At 47.1% G+C, this 16,722-nt stretch overlaps 1 protein-coding gene across 3 annotated transcripts in view; it reads right to left on the bottom strand.

Annotated features, from left to right (window-relative positions):
- SORBS1 (sorbin and SH3 domain containing 1) overlaps positions 1-16,722 on the bottom strand; it is a 223,274-nt gene that overhangs the window by 106,221 nt on the left and 100,331 nt on the right. For all 3 annotated transcript variants that reach the window (XM_040623929.1, XM_040623927.1, XM_040623928.1), the window contains exons 2-3: positions 8,335-8,389; positions 3,842-3,910 (exon numbers count right to left, since the gene is read on the bottom strand). In XM_040623929.1, coding sequence (XP_040479863.1) covers positions 3,842-3,910; positions 8,335-8,344 — 79 coding nt within the window. In that variant the 5' untranslated portion in view covers positions 8,345-8,389. The remainder of the gene's footprint in view (positions 1-3,841; positions 3,911-8,334; positions 8,390-16,722) is intronic.

The following is a 16,722-nucleotide window of genomic DNA, read 5'->3' as shown; positions in this document are numbered from 1 at the left end:
ACAGCTTCCTCTCTCCTCCTTTCCAGTCCAGCAGCCTCTCCAGCAACTCAGACGGAACGACCACTGGTGTTACAGAAGAGAACAGATCTGCCCCATCAGCACCTCTTCCCATTGAAAGTGAAGCTCAAAAAGACAATGCATGGCAGCGCAGGCAGTGACCTTGGCCGGCACGTGACTTGTCCAATCCTATCAAGAGGATGAGTGACTGAGGTCACAAAAGTACTGGGAAAACTGATTCATGGTCTTTACAAAAAGGATGAGCAGCGCAATGACAAATCCAGCCCATCCTAGGCTCCAGGATGCACGGCCAGACCTGCCCAACTCCGGACAGCACCACTGGGCTAGAGCGCCACCTGGGCCTCATGTACCATTTCGCACAGGAGGAAGCTGTATGTCAGAGCTGACAACTGAGTGGCACCCCCTCCTTGGAGAGGAGCAGCAGGAAGGGAGCGCAGGTGAACTCGGGGGTTGGGGGAGCACAGCGGTACATCTAGGATTGACATCTAAAGCAGCTGCTTCAAGTTCAGCCCAACACAGAGGCTCCCTGTGTAGACACATTGATTCTCAGGGAGACTGAAGTTTTAAATAAAGTATTGGGAGCTGGAAGCCTCCAGGGAGAGCCATGTAACGCATGCACCTCCATGTATCATGTACCCCATGGACCAGAGACCCATGCCAGAGTAAATATGTAGCCTCTGGACTGACCCTTCTCCTAAAGAGAGGAGGGGCAAGGCATCTGTCAGTATTTCTCCAGATTTGCTGGCTCACAGAACACACACACACACACACACACACACACACACACACACACACACGCACAGGAAGAAGGGAAACCAGCTAAGGATGTGAGAAGGAAGAGCTCCTAAACATGCAAGAATTAAGCCTCCAAGTCTTTGTTAGAAGGAAAGGAAGGAAAACCATGCATGATCTGCTAATAATTAAGAAAAAAAAGAAACCAACCCAAGGAGAGATACCTGGAGGGAGTACCAGGCCTGAAGAGCTTTTCACTGTCTTCACGGGAATTATTTTAACAGCAGAAATAGAGCGTGCACGTAAAGGGTTGGCAGTTGCTGAAAACACAAAAAGGTAAATGGTGCATCCAGAAAGAACATTTGGGAAACACTCAGGCAGTTGAGGAACTGGGCAGGGACAATAGGAGGAAGTCGCCCACACGAAAAGAACAATGAGAAGAGCAGTAGATGTGGTCATTTAAAATAACCTGCTTTCTCTCTCTAGAGTTCCCTGACAAGATGGCAGAACCCCCTCCCCCCGTCACCCATACACAGTTGGTCAGTGTTTATCTGTGTGCCTCCTGCCACACCAGGAATGTGCCAAGGCTCTGGACAAAGAGATTTCCAGACACGCAGATTGCCTGGCACATAGAGGAAGGGGAGAGCACCCAGGGTCCGAGGGGCCCCTGGGAGAATGCCAGGGTGTCTGTGCTGGGGGCAGGGCTGCGAGGAGCAGAGCTATGACTCAGGCCATGAGTAGAGGAGGGAAGGGAACCAGCCGGTGAACAGCCTTGGCCTCTCAGACATCATGGCTTTTTCCCCACCATCACAACTTCTGGGGTCCTTCCTGTGCCTGTTCTGACCACCATGGTCCTCTGTCCCCGAGCAAATCAGAACCTCCATCTGTCGGGCAGCAGATGGTCTTGCTTAAACCCAGCCTTTCCTGGACAAGAGGTTGCCAGGTGTCCAGTGCACAGTCAAGATTCTGGGCAGCACCCAAGTACCCAGCCCAGGATCCTGACACCCAGCCGGGCCGTCAGAGAACTAGCAGTACTGCCTGGGGTGGACCGGGCTGCTGTCCTCATATGCTGGGTGCCCCTACTTCTCCCTCTGAAGGCTTCCCTGGGCCCCCGCCACCCCCTAGAGTCTCAATGGTGGCACATCCCCAAACCCTCCTCCTCAGAGTTTGTGGGGAAGCCTCCCCCCACCCTGTCTCTCCAACGGCAGCAAACAGAGATGGAGCTCAGGTGCTATGGCACCAGGGTCACCCCAATGAGCAACGCTCAGAAGCCTTCTGGACCCACATCTACAAAATAACTGGGGGATAAGGGCTGTCTGGGAAGCAAGACCTCACTAGTGCATCAGTTTCATGCTGGCGAGCCTGTCAAGGGGACAGGAGGGAGGCAGGCCCCTCAGCCACGGAGAGCTCACCTTCCAGTCCTCACGCTGCCACCTCATAAGGCAGTCACATAGCACACGGCCATCGATAACTGAGTCCATAATAACAGAGCTGCGTGTACTGAGATACAAATGTGCTTGCACAAAGATCTCATTGCCTGTTCCTTATGACCACGTGGCAGACTGGCTGGTGGGAGATTCTTATTACCACTTTCAGAGCAAGAAGCAAGAGGCTCAGAGCTACTCAGAGTCAGCCAGCTCTGAGGAGAAGAAGCTGGAGCTCAGCCTGGCTCAGTGACCTCCCCAGGCCACCATGACGACCTTCAGGTTACATCTGCTGCCTCAGTTCCAAACAAGGGTTCAATCTTACCAAGTTGAGAGTGGAATCCACACCCACCTGCCACACTCTCCCACACCCCCGAAGTCTGCTCCATAGATGATTTCATGGAGATGGGGCTGACAACCCCACAGGTTTTAAAAACATGAGAGCCCCAAGCCCTCCCCGTGCTCCCTGGATTCTGAAACACGCCCCTGGGGCCACTCCTCAGGCACTGCCCTTCAACACTCCCTAAGTGTAACTTAGCCAAGATTTCCCGAGGCCCTGAGAGCACAGTCCCATGCCATGAGTGGAGAAGGGTGGTCAGGGAGGGAAGCAAGGAGGCGAGGGGCACAGAGAAGCAGCAGAACACCTCCTGCCACAGAGGAACCGACCCCCAAACTGACGGGGCTCTCCATCCCCCAGCTCCTCCTGTGCTCTACCTTCCCGTCCCAGCTGCTCCTCCTGACTTTACACTTTGCCTTGTCTCAAAAGGAATACTTGGCTGGACAAGATGGAAGTTACAAACAAAGGCCAAACATGTCACGTTCCGAAATTATTCTATGAGAGATGGTGCATTTTGACTTGAATGCCCAATGACAGGACTTTTGCCTCCTCTCTTTGATACCATAAAATTTAGTAGGATAAGCATGGATGGAATCACTAAAATCCAGAATTTAAAGCAGGAATAAACACTGTAGAACATCTAATTCCCTCATTTTCTAGATAAGGGGACCCACACCCATAAAGATAATGGACCTCCCCAGATGTCCGTCTGTGAGCAGAACCGGGACTCGAGCCCGTACCTCATTGCTCCTCCGCCCACACCACACTGCAGACGCGACACTGACGCCTGGCTACTCGGGCAGCCATGTTGAGAGGCTGAGGAAGAGAGACCACAGGGCAAACGGAACCTCGACAGTCATCTTACCCATCACTCACTTCCCACTCAAATCTTTTGTCCTAAAATTTTTAAAAACTGAAAATCGAGAATGCACATGAAACGAATGCGACGGAAATAACTGATTTCAGCCATCAGAGATTCTTGCCCCCGGACCTCTTGCCTCAGGACCATGAACATGTCACCATTTACTGCCACTGAAGGTAAAATGCCAGGTAAGGAAGACTCCAGGTTGATAAATGCTATTTGCACCAGGCGAAGGCCTTGGTCGGTGTCCTTACCTGTTGTTATTCACATCCCGTGAGTGAGGGACAGGTTTTACCATGTGATTTCGCAGTGGGAAGATGCAAGAACGTGTTCCCAGTCTCACAGTCACCATGAGAAACAGGTCTCCAGTTCATAGCCCGATACAACCAGTGACTGCTCGTATCAGGCCGGCGGCCCGGGCCACACATACTCTGTTACGTCTAGAACGGCTTCCCCTCAAGAGCTTACCTTTGTCCTGCCCATTGCTGCCTGGCGCCAACCCGTTGAGCACAGCTTTAGAAGCACCAACGTCACATTCTGAAAGAGAGACAAAGAGCACAAGGCTTGTGATTTTCTGTCCCTAACATTTATTGAGTCCTGCGTGTGTGACATGCTGGGGACGTGCTGGCTTTCTCAGGCTTGGGGAGGGCCCCCTCGGGCACCACGGGAAAATTCTGAGAATGCCACATGGCTTGAACCAGGAGAGAACACAAGAGCTGTGTGGGGATGGGAAGTATTTGGTAGGTGATGTAAATTCTCCGGCCTCCTCACTATGGTTTCATTTCTGACATTTTTAAAAATCTGCTTCATTCCCGCACTTGGAATGCCAGCTCAATGGCATCCCTGAGCATCCAGAGTGAGAGCTGCCAGAGGACAGAGACCTCGGGCTCTTTAACACCTTCCTTCACCCCACATCCCTCGTCATCAGAGGCATGCCATCCATCCCCTCGAATGTCTCTGGACACTGCCCCTTGTCCCCCTCCTCCCCTTCCCCCCCCCCCCACTGCCCACACTGAGGCTCTTATGTTACTGTCCCAGAGATGACCTGGCTTCCCGACTGTTCCCCCTGCCTCCATTCTGTCCCTTCTCCACCCTCACTGTCAGTCTGCATCCAGAGAGCACTTTCTAGCTCCTGATCCAACCATGGCCCTACCCAGGTTAAAAAGCCCTAGGGTGCAGGACAGATGAAAACAAAACAGGACAATGCAATAGGATCTTCTAAATCAACTCTACTTTAAGTAGATGGCATTTCACTTCTGTTTTGAAAATAAAAATATCGGGGTTTAGTTGGAAATTCAATCATGCATATTATTTCCATGAGGAAACAAATGCGTTCCAAGTTCCCCAAAATGTACAAATGATTGTTTGGAATACAATTTTTCAGTAAGTTGGATGACTTATATCTTGGCCTACATGATCATATTTAAATTAACTGATCTTCCTGATAATTAAAAGCAAGCAAACATACAAGCTGTAATGGCCAGCAGTTACCTAGGGGACAAAGCCTGGGCACTTCACACTGGATTCTGGGCTTTTATAACCATTGGTCCTATAGCCTTTTCCTTCTGCGTTTCCCTCCTCCCCTGCCTGCCACACCCATCTCCTCACAACCCCTGAGCTTGTCAGATGACTTCCAGACCTTTAGACTTGGTTCCTGCAAGACCCACACCAGGNATGCCTCCTCCCCTTTCCTTACCTTCTGGAAATCCTGTGCCTCCTCGACGCCTGCTTACCGCGAATGTCACCTCCTCTAGGTCAGCAGAGACCTTTCCGAGTACTGCTCAGTGAAAGGCCCTAAGGGCAGCCTAAGTCCCACCTGTGTGGCTTGGGGAGTAACCCCACCCCCGGCCCCCAACAGCCAAGAACCAACCAAGCCACAAATAGAATCATATTGGCTATGGTTTCTTAAACATTTATTTGCCTGGATCTGAGGATCCATGCTAACATTCAATAAGTACATCTCATTTTTATCCTTCAGACCCAGACCCTGGAGCTGGGAGTCAGGAACTCTGACTTCACAGATAAGAATTTGAAGCACAGACAGGATGCCAGGCCTGTCCAAGATCACTAAGCTGGGGTCTGAACTCTGGTCTGCTCCATCCCACAGAGCATTTTCTTGCCCCCAACAGGGAGAATAATTTTTTATTTTTAAAATTAAAAAATGGCGGGGCACCTGGGTGGCTCAGATGGTTAAGCATCTGCCTTCGGCTCTGGTCATGGGATTGAGCACTACATGGCTCCCTGCTTCTCCCTCTCCTTCTACTGCTCCCCCTGCTTGTGCTCTGTCAAATAAAATCTTAAAGACAAAATAAAATAAAATAAAAAATGACTCCTATATAGTCAATAAATACAAACTAAATATATTCTATATGAAATAGCTTATATACTATTATATACTATCTCCCCAAATGCTGGGACTGAAGCCCTGTCCCAAATCCCAGTGTCTCCTCTGGCTGAGACTAGGTCACCCACCTAGGCTCTCAATAATCAGCTTCCCTGACACGGCCCACACTGAGGGGCCAGCCTGGATGCTCCTGGATCCAGACACGAGCAGGGCCACCAGCCCTCCCCACAGCAGCCTGGACCTTCCGACACCGGCCCCATAGGTTCTGCCCTGCTCGCTGCCCCCATCCACCTACAGATGAAGGTTAATCCTCCCAGATGTCAGTATCTCCTTCGTACCTACATCTCTGGGATGGATGGAAGGAGGGTGTTGGCAAGAAGGCCAGAAATCCAAGTAAAAGAAGTATCACAGGTTCCACCAGTCCATCTGTTCTTTCTGTAACTCTCCCTGCACCTGGCCTAGTTCCTCCTCACTATCTCCTCTCTGGGGCCGTAGGCCTTGCTTTGGGCCCCCCCAAGCTAGCACTGGGGCAGCCTCTGAGCTGCCACCGGGCCCAGCCCCATGCATTTCCTTTCCTTTCTTTCTTTTCATGAAACACAGAGAAACTTGAAGAAAATTTGCAAAATAGTTCCAGATTCTCCGATTCAGAGCTCTGAGGCACAGTGTGCGGGTGCCCACAGCCTTCCTTTGCCTCAGCTCCACTACACACGAGCTGGTTATGCAGACAAATCCTTCACCTCGCAGGGCCTCAGGTTCCCCGTGTGAAGAATGGGACAGGGTACACCATGCTGGCTTTTGCAGGTTTGCCAGGAGAATGCAATGAGAGAACACAAGCTAAGCCCTTCCCCCGGTGACTGGCAGCCCAGTCCAAACTTGGAATAAAATGAATGCTTTATTTTCATGCTTCTCTTTCCACCGAAGGTTAAAACAAATGTTTTCTACATAGCTGCTTTCTTCCTAATGATCACTTTTAACAGTGGCATAATATTCCACACCAAGTAAATTCACATAATGAACCTACTCATTCCCCACCTTCATGTCTACGAACACGTGGTGTCCTTCATGTGGGTGATGTTTTTGTTTCCTTCGAATTAAGGCAGGAATTCCCAAGAGTGGGATTATCAGGTCAGAGGGTCTGCATTTTTTGGACTCTTTCTATGATAATGCCTCCTAGCACCACGCCTGAGAGCAAACCTGGGAGAAGTCCCACAGGCCTCTCCACACCCTCACCCTCCTGCCGCGCCCTCCCTTCTTCCTCCTCCTGCCCTTAGGCATGCCAGGAGCCACAATGACAGCTTAGGCTCATCCTGATAGAAGATCCAGAAATTTTAGGCTGCAGAACAGAAGTTTAAAAAAAAAAAAAAAAAGCCAAACAAACAAAAAGAAAAAATGAGTTACAAAGCAGGAGCTCCTGGCAGTACCCAAGTCCACTTGGAGGGGAAAGAAGGTGTGCAGCAAAAGGGCTCAAGGAATCAGAAAAGCCAAGTCCTTGCAAGGAGAAGATCTGAGCTGATAACCTAGGATGGAACACTGGCCACGTGGTGGGCATAGTACATCACAGGAACCACGTCACTTAATCCTCACAGAGTCCCAAGGAGCCAGTGCTTTCGTGATGTCTGTTTCCCAGAGGAGAATGCAGAGGAGGGTCCCCCACAAGCCGGAGGCCACACAGTTGGTCTGGGAGAAAGCCAAGTTGAAGCTCTGCGCTTTCCATCTGGAGGCCTCCTTGGTCCTAAGCACACACCGTTGTGCACAATTTAGGATTTGGCTAAAAGGGCACTGTCAATACATGGAAAGGCAGAGATCTCTGATAATACTCCAGACATAACGCAGAATTAGGAGATCCCTGAATGAGCTGCTACTTAGTCGTCTGCCCCAACACCCCAGGGCCTGCAGGCCTCGGGAGGCTCCAGGGCACGCTCACAGCCAAGGTGGGCCTTAATCTCCAAATGGAAATTTCTCTGTCTTGAATCCTGGGCTGGAAGGCTGACAGCTCTTGGCTGCACAATGAGCAGAGACCTGTTCCCTTCTCTGACTTCCCTAGCCTGTGCTTTCTACCCCAGTTCTAAACTAAAAATATGCAAAACTAGTCATTTCTTTAAGTCTTGATTTTTACTCCCAAAGGCACAGCAAGAATGTGAGCAAACTGCTCTTCTAGCCTCGATGAAGGAAGTGCTGGATGAGCTCGCACCTGGGGCAATTATAGTCGATCTGTTTGTTCCCTTTCGCGCAGTCACCAGGATTAAACAATGCCACTGAGGTGTACACATATGTCAGCACTTATCAAAGTGTACACTGAAAATTTCTGCAGTTCGCTGTATGCCAATTCTATCTCAATGAAGTTGTTTAAAAAGAGAGAAAGGGAGATATTACAAAGGTGAGGACGTGGTGCATGTTAAGCCTAGTGCTTAACACACAGTAGGCACTCCTTAAATCGTTCACGATGAAGGTGATGGTAGCAATGACAACTTATGACAGAGCTTTGGCGCTTGCCCAGGTCTCAAAAAATAAAAAATGAAATGCAGCTGGGGCCTTAAGAGTAAGTGGGAAATCTGGGTAAACTACCCAGTTCTGTAGATTTGTCCAAGAGAGAAAGACGGGGTTTAAAATGACTTACCAGAGCTCATGGTGGTAACAGGACAAGTCTTCCGCTACTGGGGCTCCGAACTGCTCTGCAAGAAAACAGACAACACAACAAAACTGATGAATGGCAGGTTCACAGGAAGTCCCCATGGTTTGCATGAAAAATGTGGACACCATATATAACCAGGAGTTGCCTGGCAGGCTTCTAAGTTCTTGGTTGGCTGCCTGCGAACATGACCTTGACCTTGGGCACAGCACTCAACCTCCTTGGCCTCAGTTTTGTCACCTGTACTTGGTTTAGATACTAAGCAAGATCTCTTCCAGTTCTAAGATTCTATTAAAAACCTCAAGTTCCATGAATGCACGTGGCTCAAGGAGAGGGTAAAGGAAAGAATGAACCAAATTTAGGAGAAAGAGGTAAAAATCACAACACAAAATGATTATCAAAGGATAGTAAGTTATACACACACACACACACACACACACACACACACAGAAATGTTCTAGATGCTTGAAATATATTCATTTGATCCTCCCAATGACCCTACAGAGTAAGCAGTGACATTGTATTAGTTTACATGGATAGGAGACTGAGGTACGGAGGGGGGCACAGCTTGGTACCGGGACACAGACAGACGGACTCAAAGGCCCAGGCTGTCAGGTTCTGCACTCCACTGGGCTGAGGGGGAATGCATTCTCTTGATTCACAAAGACCACCCCTCCCTTAGTATGGTCTCCTCCCAAGTCTGCAGCAACCGCTGATCTGCTTTCTATCCCGAGAGTCTAACCCTTCTCCTAGAATGTTACACCTGGCAGCCCAGCGAATCTAACTTCTTGGACCTGACTTCTCTCACTTAGCACACCACCACTCAGCAATCGGCCATATGTGTGTGGGTCTATTTCTGGACTTTATTCTGTTCCATGGATCTGACTGGAGCCCATAACTCACTGTGTTAATTACTCCAGCTTTAGAGTAAGTCTTGAAATCAGGTAGTGTGAGTCTTCCAATTTCATTCTTTTTCAAAAACCATTTTTGGCTCTCTTAGATCTTTGTGTTCTCACAAAGTTGAGAGTCTTACCAGCTTCTACCAAAAACGAAACAGAATGTGTGCTGGACTTTTGATTGGGATTGTGTTGACTCTATACGTCAATCTGGAGGGAAATTAACACTGATTTTATCAATATAGAATTTTCTAATTCATGAGAGCAGACCCTCTGTCCCCTTATGTAGGTCTTTCATTCCTCTCCACAATATTCTGTCGTTTCCAAAGTACGGGTCTCGCACATATTTTGAATAAAAAGGCTTAAGTGAACATACTGGAAAGACAACCCGAAAAGCAAGACTTCAGGATATGCAGACCCTTGCTATTTAAAGTGTGGCCCAGAGACCAGCACTGGCATCAGCCAGGCGCTTACTAAGAATGCAGAAACTCAGACTTGACCCTACAGTGGCTGAATCCGAACCTGCATTTTAACAAGATCTCCAGCTGGTCTCTCTGCACTTTAAAATGTGAGAGGCAATGAGGGAGAGGAAATCAACTCCCTAGTTCATTAATTCTGCAGTAAGAAGGCCAAAGCATGGTCTGAGGGTCTGTGCAAGGAGACATGCGTCAGTTTCCTTTTTAACACATTGAAGCCAGGCACTGGCTTCCTTTCTGGGTGGCTGCCTTGCTCACTGTCCTTGGAACAGCGTAGAATGCTAGGGGCAAGAAGGAAATCATTCCAAGTCCTCTGCTGCCCAAATCAGCAGTAGCTCATCTCTGTCGAATACACCTGAAGACTGTCCGTGACCTTCAACAGCCCCGAACCTGTGGGAACATTTGTTCTTTCGGTGAAGGAACACAACGTGCTGTGTTCTGTATGCCCTCCTGGCTTCCAATCCCGGTTTTAGGGTGCCCCAGTTTGGCTCCCAGGACCAAAAGGACTGTCATGATAGCATCCAAACATTTTTATTTTTAAAATAATAATTTCATTAAGGTTTTCTTCAACTTTTAAAATGATTAAAGAAGGGCTTTTGATTCAAGCATGAAGCTATCTTAGAATGTGTATTTTCTCTTTACAGTCCTTTCTAACCTCTATCTGCAGAAGTAGCATTTACATATAGTTGTAAGCGTAATGTCTGGACAGCTTTGTGTTTTACTTTTTAAATCAAAGATTTCATGAACATTTTTCTGGATTTTTACACAGTCCTCATATCCATTATTTTAATGGCTCTGTAATATTTTATTATATTATCCCTCCATAATTCATTTACCACTTCCCTCTGGACAGTTCCGTTTAATTCATCTTCATTTTAAAAATAAGTACATAGCACAAACGCATTCTTAGGCTAGGACAAGAGATGAATGGAAATGTCCTATGAACCAAACAAAAAAGATGCACCATCATACGTGGGTAGCCCTTTGTGCATGTAGTTTTTTCAACATAGACAGTAGTGATTTCTAAGTGTCAGCCCCACTCTTGCTTACAAACTGATCTAATGTACATCTGGTCAGGGAGAGCATCCAACACACCATTGCCTGGCCACAAGTGCCCAGCAACTGAGGTGGAGTTCAGCTGTAGCACTCTGTCGGAGACACCCCCATGCCAGATGCTAACCAGTTAGTGGCTGGATTGTAAGACGGAGGGAGAACGAACCCAGAGTGCTAGGACACTGTTTTAATATTTTAAGAATTAGCATGACAGTAGTGGGTGACGATGACCTCGCATAGGTGAGCACCGGCTCTGGACACAGACTTTTTGGGTCTTAGGTTCTGTGGCATGTTCTCATTTAGTGACTGAATCAGCAGCGGGTGACACAGAGAAGGAGGGGACAGTTTAAAATAAGATCTCCAGCAAGGGCGGCAGTGGCAGCTGTGCCAAGGATGGCGCCCGGTGTCCAGTCCTCACCAGTGGTGGCTACAGACGATTGTAGCCTATCCAGACTATTGCAGGGCCTGATTTCAGCTCGCATTCCATCCTACTCAGCCTCCTTGAATTCCCGCCTCTGGAGGGCAGTTCTCCAGCCTCGCACAAATTCGGAACTACCCAAACTTTTACCAATAAACCCCATTTCAGTTTGAGTTCACTAGAGGCAGTTTCTGGTCATTTGCAACCCAAGAATCTTGACCAGCACAAGGTGAGTGTGGGAGAAGGAGTCCCTAAGGTTTCATTCCGAGAGCAGTATCTTCATTTCTCTCTCCTCAAGTGAGACCATCCAGATCTGAATCCCGGGGGGCTCGGCAAAGGGTTTTGTCTCTAGAACCTGAAGAACTCAGAGTCAGGGCAGCAAGGATGGGACCAGGAAGCTGCACAAACTGGTCTGACCAGCACGCTGCAAGCCTTGGAAGTCATAATCTAGTCCCTGCAGTTTATTCAGAGATAATGTAAGCTATTAAAATCATATGTAGAATGTGAGAGTTTATTTTACATAAAACCTCCTGACACTTAATATTTACTTAAAAACTAAGCTGTAAAGGGTTTGATTTGGTTGAGAACATGATGGTAGGTCTTTGGAATTTCTCCCACAAGTTGCCTCCAAAGGAGGCAGGCACCTTTGGGTAAAAGCCAAGAAGATGAACAGTGCCATCTAGTGGCAAAACTATACAGCTCCAAGTGGACAGCTATCCCCACCTCTGCGCCCCCATAAATCACGGGAACCTCCTCGGTGTCAACAGCTTGGGTGGGCCAGCGAGGGTCAAGCTTGGGCAGCCAGGACCTACCGTACTTCGGTAAAGGGCCACAGCATCAACACAGACATTCCACCAGAAGAACAAAATGTAAAGTAGCCAGACAACAAGAATGCATCTGGATAATTAATGGTTCTGCGTGGTCCCTCCCTAATTCCATGACCCTATAATTCTGAGATAAGTCCTGATGACACAGAGTGAATAATTACTAAAAAGCAAAAGTTATACTCATGCTTTCAGCTCAAATAGGATCCAATAACTAAATATGGGTTGTTTATTGGGGAAGGAAAGAAGGTCCTTCCTTATATGGATGGTTCAGGGATGTATGACAGGGAAGAATTGAGTTTGTCTGTAAAAATGAATTCAAGGTCCAGCAAAGATTCTTGGAAAAGAAGGAGTCTTGGATTGACCTCTCAAAAAAGGTGCTCCAGCTTCTCCTATGCCCTATAGTGTTTGGCTTCCATTGCTTCTCCCCACATATGTACTAAGGACGTGTGTGTGTGTGTGTGTGTGTGTGTGTGTGTGTGTGTGTGTTTCCATAGCACAGACATTGGGTCATCCTCAGGACCAAGCACTCAGTGGGTGCTCAGTCATGAACTCTGTCCTTGTCTCTATTTAGCCTTTAGAACTTAATTATGGAGTCTTCACTTCAAGATAACCAGGACCCTCCTGAACTCCAACATAGCTATCTAAAAACAAGCTAGCTTCCCATTCCAACCAAACCCTGGTTATACTCTGGTTTTGAAATCCAATCTGGGACTTGATTTGATATATTTGCAGCTACTTCCTTCCAATGGCTCGAAAAGAATAGTGACAGCTCACAAAGCCCCAGAATAAATGCCTGGCCTTCTTGTTTTTTATACTTCGCTGACCCACACAGCAAAGTCAAATTTCTCCAATTTTTCGACAGCTCATCCTCTTCTCAATCTCTATTAATGCTCATTTGTCTCCAAATGTACTCTCTACCTTGTTGAAGAGGGTGCAGAAGGTCCTTCAGAAAACCAGAAAGGATATACAGAGTCACTGACACTGCCTTTCAAGAGGGAGGAAGATAGAAACTCAATGCTGACATTGACTTAGGTCTGGAATCCCATGACATAGCTGGGGCTCAAAACACAACAAGCACAAGGTTTTTGTGAAAAGACCAATGCTTCTGGAGAGGAAGCCATAGGAAAACACATCAGAAAGGCCATCCCCCACATCCTCTCATTTCCTCCTGGACTCTCTCCAACTGGTTTCCGCTCTAACCAATGATCTGAAATGGCCTTCAGAAAGATTTCCAGTGCAGACACGGCCAAGCCCAACATTGGCTTCTGCACTGGTCGGGGCCTTGCTGACCTTTTCCACTGAATTTAAAACACTTAACTCCTTCTTTTTCCCACAAACACTTTTTGGTCCTGGTTTCTAAGTGTCACCGTGGGTTGGTTTACATCAGGCCAGGAGGATCTTCTTTCTGGATCAGGGCTTCCACAGTTCTAGGAGTTTACAGACCTAGAAGACCCCACACTGGGTCCTCATTTCTTTCTATCTTCAAGCTCACTTCCCTGGAGATTTTATCTGGACTTTTATCTGGAATACGAGAGCCAGAAGGATCCATGCAGGTTACCTAGCCCATTTCCCTGGCTTTCTGCCTGTTTTGGAAGGAGGTTCCATGAGCCCCCTCAAGCCATAGTGCTGGTAACCCACCCACCCATTCCCCACCTTTCACTTCAACAAGGACACCTGTGCTTTTATTGATTTTCATTCATTTATATTTCCCGAGTTTTCCTTGGGTTCTGCAACTACCAAAAAAAAAAAAAAAAAGGCTCATAAACCAGAAATCCAACCCACACCCTCACTGGGGTGCAAAAACTGAGATTCAGAAAAAGTTTCCCTTTGTCTTGCTTTTTACTCCTTCTACTAAGCCCCCTATCATTCTTCTTCCTCCTCAGGCCACCTGCAGCCTCTGGCCTCTTGGCAATGGATACAGAATTCCAAAGGAGAATCAGTCCTCCACAGCCAACGCACAGACTGGCCTGCGTCACTTCCCCTTCTAGAACCTTTCAATATCACCCCGTTACTCACTGAACACCGAGTCCGGATAACCAGCAACAAGATGGCTGTGTCAATCCTCATCTCGCCCACACCCTGCCTTCCAGTCTGTCTCTGCCCCTCCAATCAGGCCTCATGCACTGAGCCTGATAGACCGTGAGCACTACCTGGCAAGGCCGGGTCTTGCTCATCTCTGCATCGAGCATCTGGTATGGCGCCTGGCAAGTGCCCAATTAACGGTGGAGTGAATCACTGCCCCTCACACACGCCAGTCAGCGTGCACTGCTTTCTCCTCTTCCCCTTGTCACTCCTCTCTCACCCCACACCTGACAAGCTGCCTGGTCTAGTCAAGTCTTCCTTCTTCATGAGTCATGCGCCCCAGCCACCTCTGAGTTTCCAACCTCACACTCACATTGTATTCCACCACCTCATTCCTAGACCGTGACAATGGCCTGAGAAGCCTCAGAACCACCCTATACAGCCATGGAGTGCCACCTTGTGACTGTAGCAGTGGAAGACTTCCTAAGGGTCACATTTCCATGGGGAAAACAATCCACAGAGCCCCTGTGAGCTCAGAGGGGCTGGCTGGGCAGTACAGGGCAAAAGGAAAAAAGGCACCAAACCTCCTAGAAAAGAATAATGATAACTAAGACACAGGCCTGGCAACACCATTCAAACAGTATTTCTCCCCCCATGGCCTACCATGCGCCCAGGACAGTGCTTTGTACAGAGGAGACCAGCGTGACTCACACGGCTATGGTCTTTGAGGCCACTGCAGAGCTGCAGGGTGACAAACATGTCCCACTGAAATATAATATGATGGAAAGCCCTCTGCTTGCAATCTGAGCTAAGTGGTACAGGACCACAGAAAGAAAAGGAGTTAAGTTCTGCATGGGACAGAGAATCAAGGAATGAATGCTAATATTTTCAAATGTTCAGTGACATACTTCTCAGCTCACTTCAGCTATCGCAATTTGGGAAACACTGGTCTAAAAACAGAGGTCCAGATTCTTGAATACACCACCATGCCGTGTAAGATAAGGTCCCGGTGAGTCTTCCATCTTGCTTCCCCCATGTACTCAGTAAGCCCTCAACCCCACGGTACCAGACCGTCACTCCTGCTGCACCCTGAACAACAGTTCCCCTTTCCAAGTCCTTCATCTCGTGGTTTCTTCCCACTAATACCCTTTTCCTCACTTCCCCAACCTTTACTGCCAACCCTAGTCACCAGATGCACTGGCCCAACAAAAATTACAGGTTTTTATTTGGCTTTTTAAATTTAGTTTTGTTTTTAATCCCTACTAGAAGTCATGCTGATAAGGAACTCATTTTAATAAGACCAATTTTCAATCACAGAATTCAGAAATCCGATGCCCAAGTTCCCACTAAAATCATCACACTCTCATCTCAGACCCTTGCCAGAGATGGGTCAGATCTAGAGCTGGAAAGCTAATTACCAATACACCTACAATCATGTTTTATCTTTTATACTTAAATGAAGCCTTTAAATAAACATACAAAGTTGATTCTGCCAATTGCCAATAAGCAAAATACAGCCCCCAAATAGTTTCAAGTCTTACAAACACAGTATTATTTGAGCTTCAGACAATAGAATTTGGATAATAACTTGTAATCATATGTTACATTATCTGTGTATTAAAATGCATGGTTTGCAGCATACATAATAGAGAGGATTAATATCCTGATCTTACAGTATGCTCATACTTACTCCCAGGAAAAAAATTAAAAAGGCATGAAGAAATAATTCCCAGAAGAAAAATGCAAACAAACAAACCCATGAGAAAATGTTCACTTAACCTGATTAGTTGAAAGAAAGAAAGAAAGAAAGAAAGAAAGAAAGAAAGAAAGAAAGAAAGAAAGAAAAGATGCAAATAATGACTCCCCCCCCCACTTCTTAATTAGTCCACAAATTTAAAAACACTAACACTTGATGTGGACAAAAGCAAAGGCACTGACATGGCCAGTGATACTATAAACTGTTACCCCTGTTTTGAGCATAACACATCAAAAGCTATACACCTCAATCCCTTTGTGCTTTCAATCTAGCCAAAGAAAGAACCCCAAATGACAACAAAGCTACACAGGGATGTTTCTCGCGGCTTTACTAATAATAGTGAAAACCTGGACACTCTCTGGTGTTCAGTCACAGGGGACCAATTACATGGCTACACACATCCCTGGGTGGACTATTGAACAGTTATGAAAATAATTGCTATGTAGACCACACTTCTTACAAGAGTAGGTGAAGAAAGCAGGGTGTAGGTCTGTGTGACATTTGTGATTATAGTTATGTAAAAAATAAAACACAGCCAGGGGTGCTTGGGTGGTGCAGTCAGTTAAGTGTCTGACTCTTGGTTTCCGCTCAGGTCTTGATCTCAGGGTCGTGAGATTGAGCCCCGCATCAGGCTCCACGCTCAGCACAGAGTCTGCTTAGAGTTTCTCTCTCCCTCTCCCTCTCCCCCCGTGCTCGATTGTGCTCTCTCTAAAATAAATAAATCTTTAAAACAAACAAAAAAACATATCCATATATTTTAAAGGAAATATGCCCAAATTCTAGTGATGATTTGGTAGCAAGGACTTATAGGCAACTTTTAAATTTCATTTCTGTTTTCCAGATGGTTTATGTTTCTTTTTATTTTTTAATTTTTTTTAAAGATTCTATTTATTTATTTGAGAGAGAGAATGAGAGAGAGCTAGCATGA

This window comes from Ursus maritimus, unplaced genomic scaffold (genome assembly GCF_017311325.1).
Source record: "Ursus maritimus isolate PB19 unplaced genomic scaffold, ASM1731132v1 scaffold_7, whole genome shotgun sequence".
Lineage (NCBI taxonomy): Eukaryota > Metazoa > Chordata > Mammalia > Carnivora > Ursidae > Ursus > Ursus maritimus.
This window is presented reverse-complemented; position numbering and strand designations above follow the sequence as displayed.